At 38.5% G+C, this 16,393-nt stretch overlaps 6 protein-coding genes across 6 annotated transcripts; 3 read left to right on the top strand and 3 right to left on the bottom strand.

Annotated features, from left to right (window-relative positions):
* Positions 1 to 1,443: 1,443 nt before the first annotated feature.
* C9374_006797 (uncharacterized protein) lies at positions 1,444 to 1,887 on the top strand (the record flags this gene model as incomplete). The annotated part of the gene is made up of 1 exon (XM_044696696.1): positions 1,444 to 1,887. The coding sequence occupies one exon, from the start codon at positions 1,444 to 1,446 to the stop codon at positions 1,885 to 1,887; it is 444 nt and encodes a 147-aa protein (XP_044555160.1).
* Positions 1,888 to 1,954: 67 nt separating this feature from the next.
* Positions 1,955 to 3,226, top strand: C9374_006796 (uncharacterized protein; the record flags this gene model as incomplete). Its single annotated transcript, XM_044696695.1, has 1 exon — positions 1,955 to 3,226. One exon carries the CDS (start codon positions 1,955 to 1,957, stop codon positions 3,224 to 3,226), a length of 1,272 nt encoding a protein of 423 aa, XP_044555159.1.
* Positions 3,227 to 3,365: 139 nt separating this feature from the next.
* Positions 3,366 to 4,028, bottom strand: C9374_006795 (uncharacterized protein; the record flags this gene model as incomplete). The annotated part of the gene is made up of 1 exon (XM_044696694.1): positions 3,366 to 4,028. One exon carries the CDS (start codon positions 4,026 to 4,028, stop codon positions 3,366 to 3,368), a length of 663 nt encoding a protein of 220 aa, XP_044555158.1.
* Positions 4,029 to 4,051: 23 nt separating this feature from the next.
* C9374_006794 (uncharacterized protein) lies at positions 4,052 to 6,343 on the bottom strand (the record flags this gene model as incomplete). The annotated part of the gene is made up of 3 exons (XM_044696693.1): positions 4,052 to 4,608; positions 4,676 to 5,238; positions 5,295 to 6,343. The coding sequence occupies 3 exons, from the start codon at positions 6,341 to 6,343 to the stop codon at positions 4,052 to 4,054; spliced, it is 2,169 nt and encodes a 722-aa protein (XP_044555157.1).
* A 1,702-nt stretch (positions 6,344 to 8,045) lies between these two features.
* C9374_006793 (uncharacterized protein) lies at positions 8,046 to 13,215 on the bottom strand (the record flags this gene model as incomplete). Its single annotated transcript, XM_044696692.1, has 2 exons — positions 8,046 to 12,943; positions 13,011 to 13,215. 2 exons carry the CDS (start codon positions 13,213 to 13,215, stop codon positions 8,046 to 8,048), a joined length of 5,103 nt encoding a protein of 1,700 aa, XP_044555156.1.
* A 1,996-nt stretch (positions 13,216 to 15,211) lies between these two features.
* On the top strand, positions 15,212 to 16,372 carry C9374_006792 (uncharacterized protein; the record flags this gene model as incomplete). The annotated part of the gene is made up of 1 exon (XM_044696691.1): positions 15,212 to 16,372. The coding sequence occupies one exon, from the start codon at positions 15,212 to 15,214 to the stop codon at positions 16,370 to 16,372; it is 1,161 nt and encodes a 386-aa protein (XP_044555155.1).
* Between the last annotated feature and the right edge of the window lie 21 nt (positions 16,373 to 16,393).

Raw genomic sequence — 16,393 nt, 5'->3', positions numbered from 1 at the left:
CAAGATTCAGTACGATCCAATGGCATGAAAGAAGAAGGTGAACGTAATGTAATACTAACCTGTTTCCTCTGGGTGTGTGGTATTGAGATTGGTACAAATTGAGTGTCGCTGTTGTAGTCCTTTCTTTAAGGAGAGCAAATTCTTCAAGAGGTCCAACACCCATTATTCAACGTTTTGAAAATGAGATTTACAGCTTCTTCTCCACATGTGTTCTTCACAAGAAAGTACAATTTAACAAAGGGTCAATAACCAAGGAGGAGATCATCTCATGTGAGAGTATTTATTTGTTTCCAATCCCTCTCGAATTGCCAGAACGAAAGATTTTCCACGTACATTGCCAACTTACCAAAAGAAAACCTTCTCAAAGATGCAAAATCTCTCAAAATCACCAGTTGTGGTTGTAGGCCGACACCGCACACTACTAGCCAAAGACAACACCAAACCTTATTCACTCAACCCTATCTTTCAAGAACCATCTCCAATGACTTTTCACAACCATATCCACTCGGTCAACTACCAAGATTTTTGGCGCCTTGACACAAATTACCAAACACAACCACAGAGGAAAGTCAGTTGTCACATGGTTTTGAATACCCTATAGCGCTTCATCGACCTTTTCAAGTAACCCAAACACATATTTTTCTCAACCGGTTCCTTTTCTTTAAATTCAAAATTTTTTGTTCTCGCATATGGTGCTCGCTTGAGAGGAGAATATTTCTATCAGAGTGCAGGCGCTTCTGACGCGAATGCCAAACAAGAAGAGAATTACATGTCAAATTTTCAGCATTTAACGATTCTAGACAGCGACCTCGAAATAACACAACAAGAAGAAAAGATCCACTTTGACACCTTGGCAAACCAGATTTCTCTCCACTTTGACACCAACATTGAACCACAAGTGCCGCTTCTGGATCATTGCGTTTGAAAGAAAACAACAACAACTGGATCACAACAACGATTTTGTCCAATACTATATAATTCACGTTCGTGATTAAAAGTCGCCCATTTCGTAACGAAACGAATCGAATTGATAGTGTGATCATATTGAGAGAGTAGGACTTTCTACAACCAACTATTAGGTGTTCTCTCTATTCCGTATCATCCAAGAATTTTCAAACTCTGAAGACACACACGAAGGAATCTAGCTCATCAACAGTGGTACTTGTTCTCAACAACAACTACTGTCAGTGAATCTAACATCTCTCTCGAAAACATCATCAACAGTTTTGATCATCACAGCCTCAATACCTCTGAGTCTCCCATCAAGACCTCGACATCGCACAATACCTACTTACTACCAACATCAACACCAGTAATACTCGGTTTGTCTTTTATATATTTGTCTTGGGAAATAGAGTTTTACCATCATCATCTCTCCTCATCGATCAACAAACAAAATTTTTATTAGAGCCCTTCTCCTCCAAGAAAAGAATAACAACAACAATGCCCCAAACAACGTCGTCGTCCTCAACCTCAAATGGCCTACACCCTCACGACATCAACGGTAGTAGTAGCACTTGCCCGAATACAACAAACTCTGCTCCTGTACCCAATAATAACAGCAATAGCAGCACGACTACAACACCCAACAATAAGCACCACAGTAATGTAACGGCTGATGATGCTCAACGATGCTTCCCTCATCATTTGCATCATGTCCATCACCGATCAAGATCTTCCTCCTCAGCAGCAGCCTCCTCCCGAAGCCGATCGGCCAGTAACGCCAGTGTAACGACCACCTCCTCAACATTGTTGCCAGTCCCTCAATCGTCATGCTCCTCAACGAATCCTGCTACAACTCCAGAATCTATTGGTAACAACAACAACAATTCCATCGGTACTACTGCTGCTCTTCTCAAACTCGTCGTCCTCCTCCTCCCCTGCTAACTTGTCCTCTGTATCATCACCTCACCACTCCGTTTCAACTCAAGCACGAGCACAACCTCCTGCAACCATGATCAGCACTCCTCAGCATCCAAGCCAGTCAGCAGCCACTACAACAACGCCTCAGTCCCTCAATCTCATGAACCCAACGACACCGCAACAACGAATCACCATTGAAAAGCTCCTTCTCATTCCACCAGAAAGTGTTCAATCGCGCAATCCAAAACTCTACGATTTACTGATCCAACTCAGAAGACAATATTTGTGGCAAGCGGTTACGACTCCAGTGGTTACAACAACCACGACAGCAACAAATAATAAGGATTGTGGCATGCATCCTTTAGAGAAGATGAAACAAGAAGATGCCATGGTCTTTGCTTCTCACATTGATGAAATTTGTAACTGTGTCAACAATTTGTTGGACGAACTCAATGAAGAAGAATACGAGCTGGGTAGTACAGTTGGATACAGAGCTAGATGGTTACAGGAAGAGGAGCTGAAAGTAAGAGCAAAAGTGAACGCTATTGCTGCTCCTAACGACGAATCTGAAATGCTCGATCCTATGCATGAAGATGAAGAGTTTGAAGAAGATGTAGAAGATGTTGAAGAAGAAGAAGGTATTGAAGGAGGAGATGAAGACCATCATGTCATCAGCAACCCTACCTCTGTCACCTCTTCAGAATGTGTTGAAACTCATGGTACCAACACAGAACATCTCGGTTTATCCACATCTTCTGCTCCAGTAGTTGCCAGTGCTGAGCAAAGCAGCACCCCTGAGCAGCAACAAGATGAATATGATGAAGAAGATTCTGAAATGATTGACAATGAAGAAACAGAATCATCATCTTTATCAAACAACATTAACGCACAGTCTCAAGACGGCTCTAGCTCAAAACTCCAAGATTTCTTCCGTCAACTTGAAACTGTAGAACCCATTCCAAATGGTAAACTTTCCTTCTTCCAGAATCATCATTTGGTGGTTGGAAAATTTGACAGACAAGCTCTTGTGCAAAATAACATTCTCTCATGCACTGTTATGAAGAAGAGTACACTCAACGTTGTGGTACACAGAAGATGTACTCGTCTCAGAAACGATACAGATGTAAACTCTAGATTCACTCCTTTTGATGCAACAAGTGGTAACTATCATGACAGAAGAATACTTAAAAAACAAGCATTGGCCAAGTCAGTTGTTCGTTTTGCCAAAGTGAAAGTCGATTTTGGATCCATTGTGGAACAAGTTCTGCAGTCACAAAACCAACACTCACTTCCTTTCTCAGCAAATCTTTTGAGTGCTTTAGGAACCTTTTCAACCTCTAATTCTACCCAATCGCAGCAATAAAGCAATTTTGTTTTCTAGGCAAACAATTGAAAGTGTAATGTTTTGGTCGTTTAGCAAGAACTCTTTTTATTAAAAACTATTAAATTTTGTTGATCTACAAATTTTAAAAACATCACAATCTTCGAAAAAGTAAAACTCTTTATAATTGAAGAACTTGATCCATAATTTGTTCTGAACTGGTGACATGTGTCGATCCAATCCATACCTTTTTTCCAAAATAAGGTGAATGTTGACCTTTTTCTCGTAAATTAAATCCAATCATTTCCTTAATGTCTGCAATTTCTCCACCTGTAATACCTCCAACGACAAAAATAATGATAGTACTGGATTCATTTCGAATTAATTTGGCCTTTTGTGACTGAAACACGAACCCAAACGTGTTTGTCAGCTGGCTCAGCAGTGAAGCATTGTGCACAAGATCAGAACATTGATCCACTTCTCCGAGAATATATGCCAATTGTTTGCACATGGATCGAAATGGAGTTTCAATATTCCCCAAATTGCCACTGTAACTATCAAAGATGAAAACATTGTCGTTTCCTGCCAATTTATCCAGCGTTTGGAAATATTGTCGTTGCTTTTTGATTGCGTTCATAGTTTTAAAGTGGCAATCGAGGTCATGTTGTAGTGATTGTGACACCTCTGCTTGTGATTTGTTATTTTTTGGTTGGTCCTCTTCGTCATCAAAGTTTTCATCCCAATTGTCCCAATTTTCGTCCTCCAATTCCTCTTCCTCTGTGGGAGTTGAAGAGCTCTTTTCATTGTGCACGTTGGACGTTAACGATTGCTCCAATAAATTCATCGATTTTTCGCTCAAAATATGACTCAAAATTCGACAGATAAATTGTTGGAATGATTCTGTTTGTACTCCTCTATAATTCTGTCTACAAGCAAGTTCTTCAATTCGTGCTCATATGAGAGAGTACAATTTGGTGAAACCACAGAGTAAATCATAATGACGAGTCGAAGTATTTCTTGAGTTGTGAATTTGGTCTTATTTTTCTTTAAAATGTCAACAATATTTTTGAGTAATTCTTCTTGATTGGTGTCACATTCGTAAAGTATCAATTTTTCAGTACTAGATAGTTCAGAATATTTGGTATTGTTGTGAATTAATTCTAGCGAATGTAGAATGGTTGATAAAAATTGAATTATCTCTCCATTCTGTACCATCATTGGAGGATTCAAGCGTTGCAATAGATTTTTTAAGCTCGATATTGTCTTGTCGAGAGACATGTCACTCTTTTTGGAAGCTACATTTTGCAACTTATCGAGAAGTATTTTCATTTCAGATATAGTTTCAGATGGCTTTTTCTCAATGGTTGACCTTATCAAATCGACTATCTTCTCGTTGCCATGGTGAAGAATTCCTGATAAATTCACTAAATTGAGTTCGAGAATAATTCAATATTAAGGTACGAGTAATGTAAAAATTGGAGATTAACTTACCATCTTTGAGAAACGAATGGCTCGTATTGAGAAACAAGGGCGTTGGATCTTTCACATTGCTGGATACTTTAGATGATCGTTCTAAACTACAAACAATCTTATCAAGTATATTTTCTGAATGTACCATTGGAGACACGAGATCAAGAGTTCTATCCATAATCACTAGTGTACACGAATCGGTGGTCTTGAATGATTCCTCTCCGATTAGACTCTGTAAATCTTCAGCAATAAGATTAGAGGTCTGGCCGAGCGAATATACATCCACACTCATTCTCAAATTCTTTAACATGTCTCGAAGCGTGACCGACAATTTCTTGTATTGCAATTGAAGAAGAGGTGGCAAGTCCTTAAATTGCATGACAATGGAAGAATCTTTTTCTTTCTGGGGGCTGCTACCGAGGTGAAAGCCAGAGAGGAGACTATTAGATTTGGATAACGTTGAAGATGGTTGAGCCTTTCTTGTAATGGAAACAATTGGGAATACGTCTACACATGTGGGTGACATGAATATATCTGGAAGAAGGAGAGAAATATTGAAAGGATAATGCGTCACCTCTACATGTCTATTGATGAATTTGTCAACACATATGATCTCTATTTGAAACGATTGAACACTTACATTATGTTGTTAATTTCGTCTTCTTTCAGTCTCAATTTTGAGTCTTTCTTTTGAAGAGAAAATTGCTTATCAAAAATAAAGAGTCGTGTCTTTTCAATGAGATCTGAGTATGTCAAATAATCCTTGACGAATCTAACACGTGGAAAACACTGTTGTTCTTGATGCATCGATTCCAGAACTGTTGATTGGTAATATTCACAAAAACCCTCACTGAAAGCACAATAAAAGTACACTTGTGTGAACTTGTAGATGTCAATCGCTTTTTTCACAACCTTTTCCAAGGCTTTCGAAAGATCGCTCACAAAGAACACAGCCTTTCTCAAATTAACATTTCCAATCACGCCAGTATTGTGTTGAGGTAATTGATCTGATATGACAACATAAGGAGAAGAAGGAGTAGTATTGGAGGCGTTCAAAATTTGTGAGGTGGTCTTTGACGTGGGAATTTGTACAGGCTGTTCCTCCTCTTCATCCTCATCATCACTAAATATTTTCTCAAATTCCTCCTCTTCGTGTACAATTGATTCTTTTTGGGTTGATGATGATTTTGTTCCAGAGGTAACCTTGGTAAGTGATTTATCTACCACTTCAACATGATGATGACCTGAATTTTTAGAAATGTATAAATTATAATGATAATTCATTTCAAGTAATTGTTGAAATCTTTCTTCTGAAATCCATTGATTTTCCTTGTTAATATTTAAAATACTGATTGCGCCCAACTTTAGAATTTGGTTGGAAGTCAGTTGATGTTGAGACCTTGATGATTGATTCCATGAAAAGCACTCTGCATATACGTCATCCATAAATACCAAAGAATTCATCAATTGGTTAGTAAGCCTTTCCGATTCATATTTCCATTCTTGTTGTTGTTGTACTTGATCCTCGGAAATACTTCTTTCAAACGAAGAGGAGATGTATTTACTTGGAGATGATTTGGAACTTTGGTTCCTCATCCATGCGCTGTTGTCGGTATGATGATTATTGGCGTCCAATACGAGATGTGAAGCTTTCATCACACAGGACCATAATTTTTCATCTTGCTCCATTTTTTTGTTGGGAAACTTGTCGATGCTTCCAATTCCAGATCGTTACAAATTTATGAAACACCACCGAAAAAACACAACAGACGCTGAGTGGTGTTTTCTTAATTTTGAAACGAGATAAAGGTGAGCAACGATTGTAATGAAAATAATAATTTTAAGGATAAAGAAATTTTTGCTCCCACTTGCATCATTTCGACAATGTGAGCTTGTTTTAACTGAAAAGACGCTATCGAACAGAGTCTGGATAATTCACTCATAAGGTCATCTCGGATAATGTAAAGCATGTTAATTTTGTTTTTTCTAATTTCATCCAGTAAGAGAGAATTTTGTTCGATCAATGCTATTGAGGTTTGGAATACTGGAAATCTAATGCGTCGATACTTTTTAACCAATTTGTCAAGATACATCATGAAAAGCACTTTCAGTTCTGGACTGAATGGAAATATATGTGTTTCATGTTTCGCAAACATTGAAAAAACTTGACAAAATATTTTGGATTGAGTAAGGGGAACAAATGAATTCGAAATGGAGGCTGTCAAAATACTGTTCAATCAACTCCAAATTGTTATCAAGTCTTTCAATTCTGTTAAGATAAATTAATGTTTTTACAACATTACATGTTCCCTTTTCAATAGAAGCGAATAATAACCAAGCCTTCAAATGCAAAGAAGGGTTTTCAGTCTTACGTGTTAAAACATAAAGCAGCCCTATTAAAATTTCCCAAAACGATTGGTTTCCTTCTTTGCGCACTTCTTCTAAAGATCTTATATCTGTCCAAGTGGATATACGGAATTTCTTTGAAATTATATAGCCATTGAGTGAATTTGGATCTTGAGTTTTCAAACTCGCCACAAGCCAGTGCTCACCTTTGTGTCCAGTTTCAATTGGGTTTAGGTATTTTCTGTTTTCGACAACCAGTTCCGAAATGCTGTCTTCTTTGTTGGTATTCTCGCGTTGCATTTCATCATGATCCAGTCTCGAAAGCGAGCATACCAAGTATCTCATGTTGGGCCGTTCCGAATGTACAATTTCAATATTTACATGTTGAAGAAGATTCCTAGTCTCATACTCTGCTTTGCCATCACGCAGCACTAAGGGACATGTTAGAATCATATCCCAGTATCTTCCATCGTTATGACCATTATCTTCCGAAACAAAACAGGTCCCTGCTTCACAATATAAAACCCTCTTCTTTCTATCTTCCGGAGTCATATCTTTCTTTCATTTGGCTTTAATCACAACTCCCAATGAATTAAGCAAACGTTGTCCAAGCAACTATTGGTCCGAACTTAGTCCTTCCCAATTTTGATCTTGGCTTTTATCGTATTGTTATATTGGATGTTTGTTGGGATGGTAGTTATTGGTGATGATTTTTCGACCTCCTTCTCATCCGTACCAAACAATGAATGAATCCAGTCCATTAGAATCATTTTTTCGAATGAGGTTCAGTGGCGTACCAAGAGCAGGAAGTGTTGGTCATGCTCGAATATACTCATTCATAAGAACTAAGTATTCTCTTTCGTTGGTTGGCAAGTATTGGAAAGAAACAATTAAAAAAAGAATTAAGTAAGATTGAACAAGTTCACGTCAAAACAATGTTTGTTACATATTGCATTAACATTTGGCAAATGTCAAATGTTTTTTCACAATAAATCCATGAGAACCCACCACTACCACCACCACCACAACATACACAAACACTCTACTACAAAATGACACAACACGAAGTCATACTCTTATTGGCATTCCTCATCTCTTTTTCAACCAAGGCCGCATTGAAATTAAATCGAGCAATAAATAATCGAGTGCGTTCATAGAGGTGCAAATATTGAGTGGCATGAGGAGAATGGTCATTGGCCAATTTGTGTTGAGAATACCACTCGGAATAAGGCATGATATCTGTAAACATGCTACTCGCCAATTTAGATCCACTCGTGTTAAAAGAGGTCAGTTTCGAAATCATGGCGCTATTATGTAAAAGTAATTCCATGGCTTTGGTTACAGTGGTCATGAGAGCCAATTCTGATTTGTTGTACCAATTGGGAGTGTGATTGTTTTCCATGTTTCGACTCTCAACTCCACTACTACTGGTCTGTTGAAGTTCCATCGAAGTATGAGATCGATTCGATTCTGAATGTTGTTGCTGTTGATAATAATAGGCAATTTGTTTGGAATTCTTTTCTCGAATGTTAGCATCTTCTACTTCAATCCTTTGAAGTAAAAATTTCAAAACAGAACAATCAATGAGAGCGTTGGCTGATCCAATTAATAATTCACACATTTCCAAAGTAGTATTTCTATAATTGGATTCGTGATAGTGTCCCAAATCCGTCAAAAAAGAATGTGTAATGAAATTGAATGAAATTTTCATGTCACGATCAATTTTTTGTAAATTGAACTTCTTGTCCTGTTCTTTACATCTTCGAAGAATAATCTTGAAAATTTTCAACAAATTCACATGATATGTGGCACTGTATCCATTTTGTTTGGTTTCAATTCTTGAAATAATTTTGAGAAAATTGTCCTTGTTTTTCGTGCTTCCATAACTTCGTGTCAGCGATCGACTCGTGTTCATGGTGGATTTCCAAGCTTCTTCCAATGATTTGAATGAATTTTCGCTTTCAAAATCAGCAAGTGGATCGATATTAAATTGTTGAAGAACAAGGTCCAGACATTGATAGGGTCCCACTGAGCCAGAATAATAAAGTTTGGTGAGAAACTCGGCAAAATGCTTGCTATGGAAACATCGATGTACGAATCGAACATCAATTTTTCCTGCCTTCTTCAATGCCTCCAAGTAGGGAAGTGTTTGTTTGTGTTTCAACAGGAAGAATAAAATTTCTTTTCGATTCACATCAATTTCAAACTTGTCAATTAAATAATCAAAGAATTGTGGGTTCACAAGAATGTCGTCGTCGTGCTTGGAAGATGAAGTGGCATTACTGTTGAAAGAGCTAAATGTGTCAATGTTGGATAAAGTATTTGCGTTTGGTTGTGAAAATCGAAAACATGAAGTTATGATCAGTAAATATGGATCTAGCGAAACAAGACCCGTGCCTAATGCCTCTCCTGATAGGTGTCTAAAATAGGCACACAATTCTTTGACATTTAAACTGTAGCGACTTGTCAGAATGTCCACAAGCATGTCAATAATTCGTCTCGAATCTGCCTTTTCTCTTGCAATGATTGGTAATACATTTTCGACGAGAAATTGTAAAAATGCAAATTCTACCCGATTCTGTTTGGAAGCAGCAAGTGTTGACAAGGGGCTACTCGAAAATGGTTGTGACAATGAATCTGATTCCATGGGAGAATGATAGAATGTTTCTTTAGCTCTCTCCAACACAATTAATAAGAGTTTGTTATCGGCAATGCTCGGATAGGCCGTCACGAACGATTTCAAAACATCAAAATTGATCGGAGGATTCAACTTTTCAAAAATAATTAAAAAGTATCTCGTGGTAAGCTTTTCTGCAATGTAAGCGACTTGATTCATAACCAATGATCGATTCATGTAGGGCAAGGTTGTCGTCGACGAGTAAGCCGATGTGAAATTCTGTATATGTTTCACTTCCTTATGAAACTCTGGATAATATTGTGGATGTGAAACCAAATCATCCTTAAGCTCTTTCAAGCCAGCAAGAATAATAGAAAAGAGAGTTGCTGAGCTCGTTCTTAGCACCTCCTGAACAAATCGATTGGGTCTGGATGAAACGCTCGATGATGAGTTCGATGTCGTCGATGACAGGTTGGAAGTCTCAGGCGTTTTTGGTGTCTCGCTTGAGGACTTGTCTTTGGCGTGAATGACCCTTTTAGCTCCATCAAGAAATAGTTTCAACGCATAAAACAAGTGAATATGATAATAAAATTGCATTCGAGACAAGGATTCATCTTCAATGATGAGACACTTGATGAATTTGAGTGGATTCATGGTCTTGAGCGCAATTCTCACATTACTGCAATATTCATCTCTGAGGATGTCCATAAATTTTTCCTTAAATGTAAATTCCTTAGCAATTGGCAATTCAATGGCCATTTTCGAATGAGGAGGATGATTTGTGGCATTCGAAAAAAGATTCATCCCCACGGGTTTCAATAGAGCAGTAGGAGCATTGGACAAGGATGCACTCGAATGAGAATGTTTTCTTGGAGACGTAAAACTTCCGAGAGCGACAGGTGTTCTCGGAGTGGTACCTCCAAACGCAGCAAATTTAGGTAAATCTTCAAAGCGTGGAGAAGTTAACTCTGCATTGCTTGAAGTTCTCTTTCTGAACACGGTTGTGTCTGTGGTGTTTGATGGAGCGGTGGAGTCGCTGATGTATACAGGTTTCAGATGAGCAATCGTTCCTCTTCGTACAGAGAGTGGAGCTGAAAGTGACGAATGGTTATTGGCTACTGTTGTCGTGACTCTCTTGGAAGTACCTTGTTCTATAGTAGACGATCCATTGAGACTGACAGTATTGTGGTTATTGGTCATTAAGGGTGGCTTAAAATTGTTCAACTCCTTTTGTAAATGCTTTAAAAATTTGTATCTCTTATGAATGGGAGTATATTTCTTATCAAAATCGCTAGAAGTGATGTTTGGGGATTTCTTTTGGAGTGGATGTTTTTCGTTGCCATATGTGACAAAATAGGCATTCACAGATTTCGAGTAATGTTTCAATAGATTGTTTAAAAATTGTCGATATCGAAAAGACCACACCAAATCGTCGTTCAATTTTTCATGCCAAGCCCGGCAGACAAGCATCAATGTTGTGAAAATATCGTGTGACGTCAAGAAGGAAAAACTTTCAATTTGCTTCTCATAATTATCATCATATATGAATGAAGAAACTAGTAGCAAGGTGTCAGCACTCATCGTTTGCATGAAAGGAGGTGTTGTTTTTTCTACCACAATTTGATATTCTGCTGTGGTTGGAATGGAAATTAGAATTCCCTGACCTTCATCAGTTGGAGTTTTTGTCGAGCTTACTAACACAGCTTCTTCTGAAGTATTACGTGGCGTCGTCAAAGTAATTGACGTTGATACTGTCTGTTGTTGTTGTTGCTCACCAATTTGTGTCGAATTATCATCACGTGGTGTTGGTTTTCTATTGTGTGAATTCGTGTTTAGAAATTCTGGTGTAGTTGGAAGCGACCTCTTTCTTGTCAAAACTACCGGAATTGATAATGATTGTGTTGGTTGATGTGAAATACTTCCTTTCAAATAATCAAATGGATGTTTGATTGAGCTGTCACCTCTTGCTCTCGATGTTAATGGAGCCAATTTTAGTCGATTTGATGAATTGTCCAATGTTGAAAAATCCAATTTTTTAGGTTTTAGTTGTGAGTGGTATTGCTGATTCGATGATTGATTTGAAAGTACTAGTTTTGGAGGAGATTCAAAATTGGTGGTTGTGTGAATATTGTGTTGATCACTACTTGAAAATGGTGGTGATAAGGGTTCCGCCGTAGAAGTCAGAACTGGCGACTCATCGGAATCCACATGTTCATAGTTATTGTGATGTCGATGCTTGTTGTGAGCTAGAATGGATTTTAGAGATTGCATTTGTGAATTCGATGAATGATGATCTTCCATCAATGACGACGAAGATGACGATCCCATTATCGTTCCATAATTTTTCTCCGACTTTTTTTCCTGATTCACTGCAGATCCTTTCGCCGTCGAGTTCAGTAACAACAAGACAGTCGATTCCTCATTGTTTCGAGAATGACTTTCAGAATGACTTCTAGAGTGTTTGTACTCTTGCTGTTGATTGATCGTCATTGCTGGAACTTCCTTCTTATTGGATTTCATGTTTGAATTTTTATGATTTGAACGCCACGAAGAAATTCTCTTTTGAATGGACAAGGAAAGAGAAAGCTTTCTATTGGGTGAGTTATTGGTGTCCGCATTTGGAGTGGATATTTCTGGAGTACGTGGTGATCCTTGTTGTTGCTGCTGATGTGGATTGGTGGAAGTGGTTCCAACAATATCCTGTTGTTGTTGATGTTTCTTCTTTTTAGATGATTTTGAAGAAGTCTCTGCTTTTTGATGAGATTGAGCATCGGTGACTGGAAGGCTAGCGGGTGAGGAGGTTGAGGAAGCTCTCATGGAAGATTGAGAATTCGAGGAGGAGGAGGTTCCTCTTGCTTCATGAAAGAGGTTATTTGGAGATGAGTGTTTCCGTATGTTGTTGTTGGAAGTATTTTCATTGTGGTGGTGATGATTGGAAATTGAAGAAGAGGTTGTTGTTGTTGATGATGATGAAGGCGATGAAAACAACAATGGAGATTGATGATAGTGTTGAGAGGAACGTTGAGAAGCGAGTCCTTTCAGAATATCGCCAATACTACTCGCACGAGTCTGTTGATTGTTGTTGCCATTGTTACTGATATTATGATTAGAAGAAGGTGTGTCCATTGTAAAAGTAGTAGTATTCATTGTTGTTGTTGTTGTTGTTGCTAACGTTGGATGAGAATGTTCTCGAACCAACTGATCCATCATCATCAATGCTCCTTCTTGATCTTCCAAGCCAAAGCCTTCCTCATGAATGATACTATCATCCTCTTCATGGGGATGACTCGCTCTCTTCCGTGAAAGCATGGAATTAGAGGTATTCACTGAATTGGATAAAGAAGTAGTTTGTTGTTGCAGTATTCGTGGTTTGATGATTTCCAATGAGCATACTCGAATCCGAATCATCATCATCGTTGGTTCCGCCATGAGAGATGCGATGTGTGGTTGGAGTGCCAGTACTCGAGGTCGGAGAAGATTCAGAGCTGTTGTTATTGTTTTGAATATGAAGAGCATTCGGGGATTGTTCCTTGTAAGTGGAAGAGGGTAGAGAAGTAGTAGTAGTAGATGTTGTACAAGTCAATGTTGGAGGAGTCATGATGATTGGTCCGTTGTTTGAAAGATTGTTATTGTTGTTGTTGTTGATTGTGAAAAAGTAATCACACGTGTGAAACACTTATGATTTTTCAGTTGACACACACCAGTGCAGCCGAATTGGAAAGAGATAAAAGAGAATAAAGATAGAGTGGTTTACTTGTTTCGAATATTGAAAACAATCGATTAGAGAGAGTGAATGATGAAAGCTATGTGCATACTATTGGATGAAGGAGTGGATTAATGGCAAGGCAATGTGAGAATATGGGTGAGTTTGTGTTTTCTTATTTTTTGTATGTGATGCCGCTGTTTGACAGGTGACAGTGGTCTGGGCCCGCAACTCTGGAAGGGGTAAGTGCTCGTGATTTCTTTTTTATCAACAAATTTAAGGTTACAATCTTGTTGAGGTATGTTAATATTCAAGTTTTTCAATATTAAGCTTTCTGAAATCAAGTTGTATAAATCGTACAATTAAATACTGTAAATTGATACAACAGCAGTAATGTTACCACAAACAATCAAAAAATACCAAAAATTAAACAGGGGGATAAAAGAAAGTGAACCATCGTGGCAAGTGAGTGCAATCATCGGAGGCTCCTCTGCATGGTTCCGACGTAGCGACAGATTTTCTTGAACGGTTTTACACGAATTCCTTGATGAATTCGGGTCAACCCGTCTTGTTTGGACAACCTGTCTTGCCGAGATTTGGTGCCAACGTGCACGTTTTCGCACCTATTGTACAATTCTTGCTGATTTTCATTCTCGTTTAATTCAAAAATTGCTTTGTATATGAAGATGACCGAATCCAACTGAATTTGCTGTAAATCTGTTGATTTACAGTTCGTGGCTTGGTTAAAGATTCTCTAGGAAATTCTGTAAAGACTCGCTGTGCTCCTGTCCAGTTGTATCCATCCGGTCTCCTTCAAAATAGTAATACGAAAATGTCATTATCATGTGTGGGTATTCGTCGTTTTGTTCTTGATTCCGTGAATGGCGTGTGGTCCATTTACTTTTTTTTCGACCGGGTCACTACATGAATGGTTACCCGAGTAGTAGTGAGGTATAAACGAATGCGTTGTTCGTGTTATTGAAGACGGACCGAAAATGGGTTGATCAATGAATGGAAACAACAATGAAAGATGCATTTCACTTGAGTTGAAATTACACAGACTGTGGCGGATGAACCTTTCGATTGTTATGGCCCTATGCATCTCATTGCATTCATGGTTGAACTGAGAGTGCTGTATCTCTCTCCATTTCAACCAAGATGGTATGTGAGCAACACGGCACTAGTTCATTGTCGAGTTTTTAAAGTTTGTGTGTTCTCAGAGAACAAGTAGATGAAATTGACGTTTTTTCATACGATGGTGTGTGAAACCAAAACAGTGACAAGGAAGATTTCCTTCCGGCATAGATTCAAAACTTCGCTCAGAACAGAGTAATTTCATTTCTCACAAATAGAGTTTTAAACTCCATTCCTTGGCATGTTCTCCTTCACCTTTTCAGAACGCATACCCAAAACACCGCATTTTGCACTTTGACAATCAAAAAGAGAATCCACGTGGATAAGTTGTTGAATCTGCGACCAAAATCAAATCAATCCACGTTGGATATACTTGTCATTTTTATTTGCGAATTGACTTAAGAGTTCAATGGCAGTCCTTTGCTGGATTCGCTCGCCTCCGTTTTTAAACAATTAATTACTTGTGTGTGATTGAATTGGCCTTCTCAAGGGAAGATCAACAATATTTGAAGGAACCACCAACACCTCTGTCCGCTAACCACAACAAAGAAAAAACCTCTACGTCTTGCTTGGTGGTCACACTACACGAGAGACATCATTATTATTACTGCTACAACTGCTACTACCACTCGTGTGCCTCGTTCACGTGTTGCAACTCCCAAACAGACCTCCATATTATTTTACAACTCATTCTTGATATCCATTCACTTTTAGAGCATTTTCAGACCTCTTTCCCAAAACACCCAAAACACAATTCATGACCAATTTGTGTAATCTTTCAGAGAACGACCTTGACGATTTTCTGATCATGCTTGCTGATGGCGGTATGGCTGAACAATCTTTCCACAATAAGTGTGAAACCCTTTATAATTCTAATGCGCTGCACTGTGTTTGTCGCGATAACATCTCGAATCGTTATTTGTTGGCAACCAGCGCTGGTTGTGAAGGCAGCAACAACAACTGCGAAAGGTGTAAATGTCAAGGTGTTGACAGCAATGATTCAGGAAACCAATCTTCCGTGGTTCCCAAAAACAATTGGGACGATAATTGCCCAATTCGTAACGAAACTATTGCAATTTCAACATTCAACATCAGCACTCCACAACTATTACACAAAGAATTGCATCCACTCCTCCACTGCTACAAGATGCAATCTTCGGGCCTACCACCACAGAGATGCGACGAGGCAAACAGTTCAGTAATGAACACGCTGCTCCTCTCTTCTCATCCACAGAACGACACTCATACATCCACTTTAATTCCTGATGAATCCACCACGACCAACATGACCACTTGTTCAAAACTCACTCGTTTTAAAACTCCATCCTTTTTATTGACCACTTCATTCACCGAGAATGAAATGAATTGTATTGATACGTATTTGAATTGTGTCTGTCCACCAAGTCGTTCGATTTCATCGACCAAGTGGTCATCATTGTCATCACCTCTTTCACAGGTGGACACACACATGAACCCTCACCCTCTTCATAAGAATAATACTTCCATACCATCCAATCATTCAGAAATAATGATGAGAAACACGAATAATGTCTCTCCACAAGTTGTGGATGACAATAATTTCAACACTCAACAAGACTCTCCACAACCTCTCCACAACGAACTGCCACTCAACACTTCCTCCAACACCATTTCTGAAAGTTTGGAAGAAGAACGAACCTCTTCACCTTCATGCCATATTGAAATTCAAATTCCACATTCCTCCTCTCCCGTGAAGATTACCAAACCAAAAAAACTCCAAAGAAAGAAATCCATTTCCATTGCTCATCCTGCAACTCCTGGTGCTTCATTTGTAAAAGAAAATCCTTGGCAATTTCACACGTATGTGAAGGGAAAGAGACAACACACGAATAACTTGGTGTTTTATCATTTCAATCCCAAAGTGTCCAATATTAAATAATCTTGTTGTAATAAAGACAAG

This window comes from Naegleria lovaniensis (assembly GCF_003324165.1).
Source record: "Naegleria lovaniensis strain ATCC 30569 chromosome Unknown tig002, whole genome shotgun sequence".
NCBI classification, from domain to species: domain Eukaryota; phylum Heterolobosea; class Eutetramitea; order Acrasida; family Naegleriidae; genus Naegleria; species Naegleria lovaniensis.
Note: the sequence above shows the minus strand (reverse complement) of the source record. Positions and strands in the feature narration are given on the sequence as shown.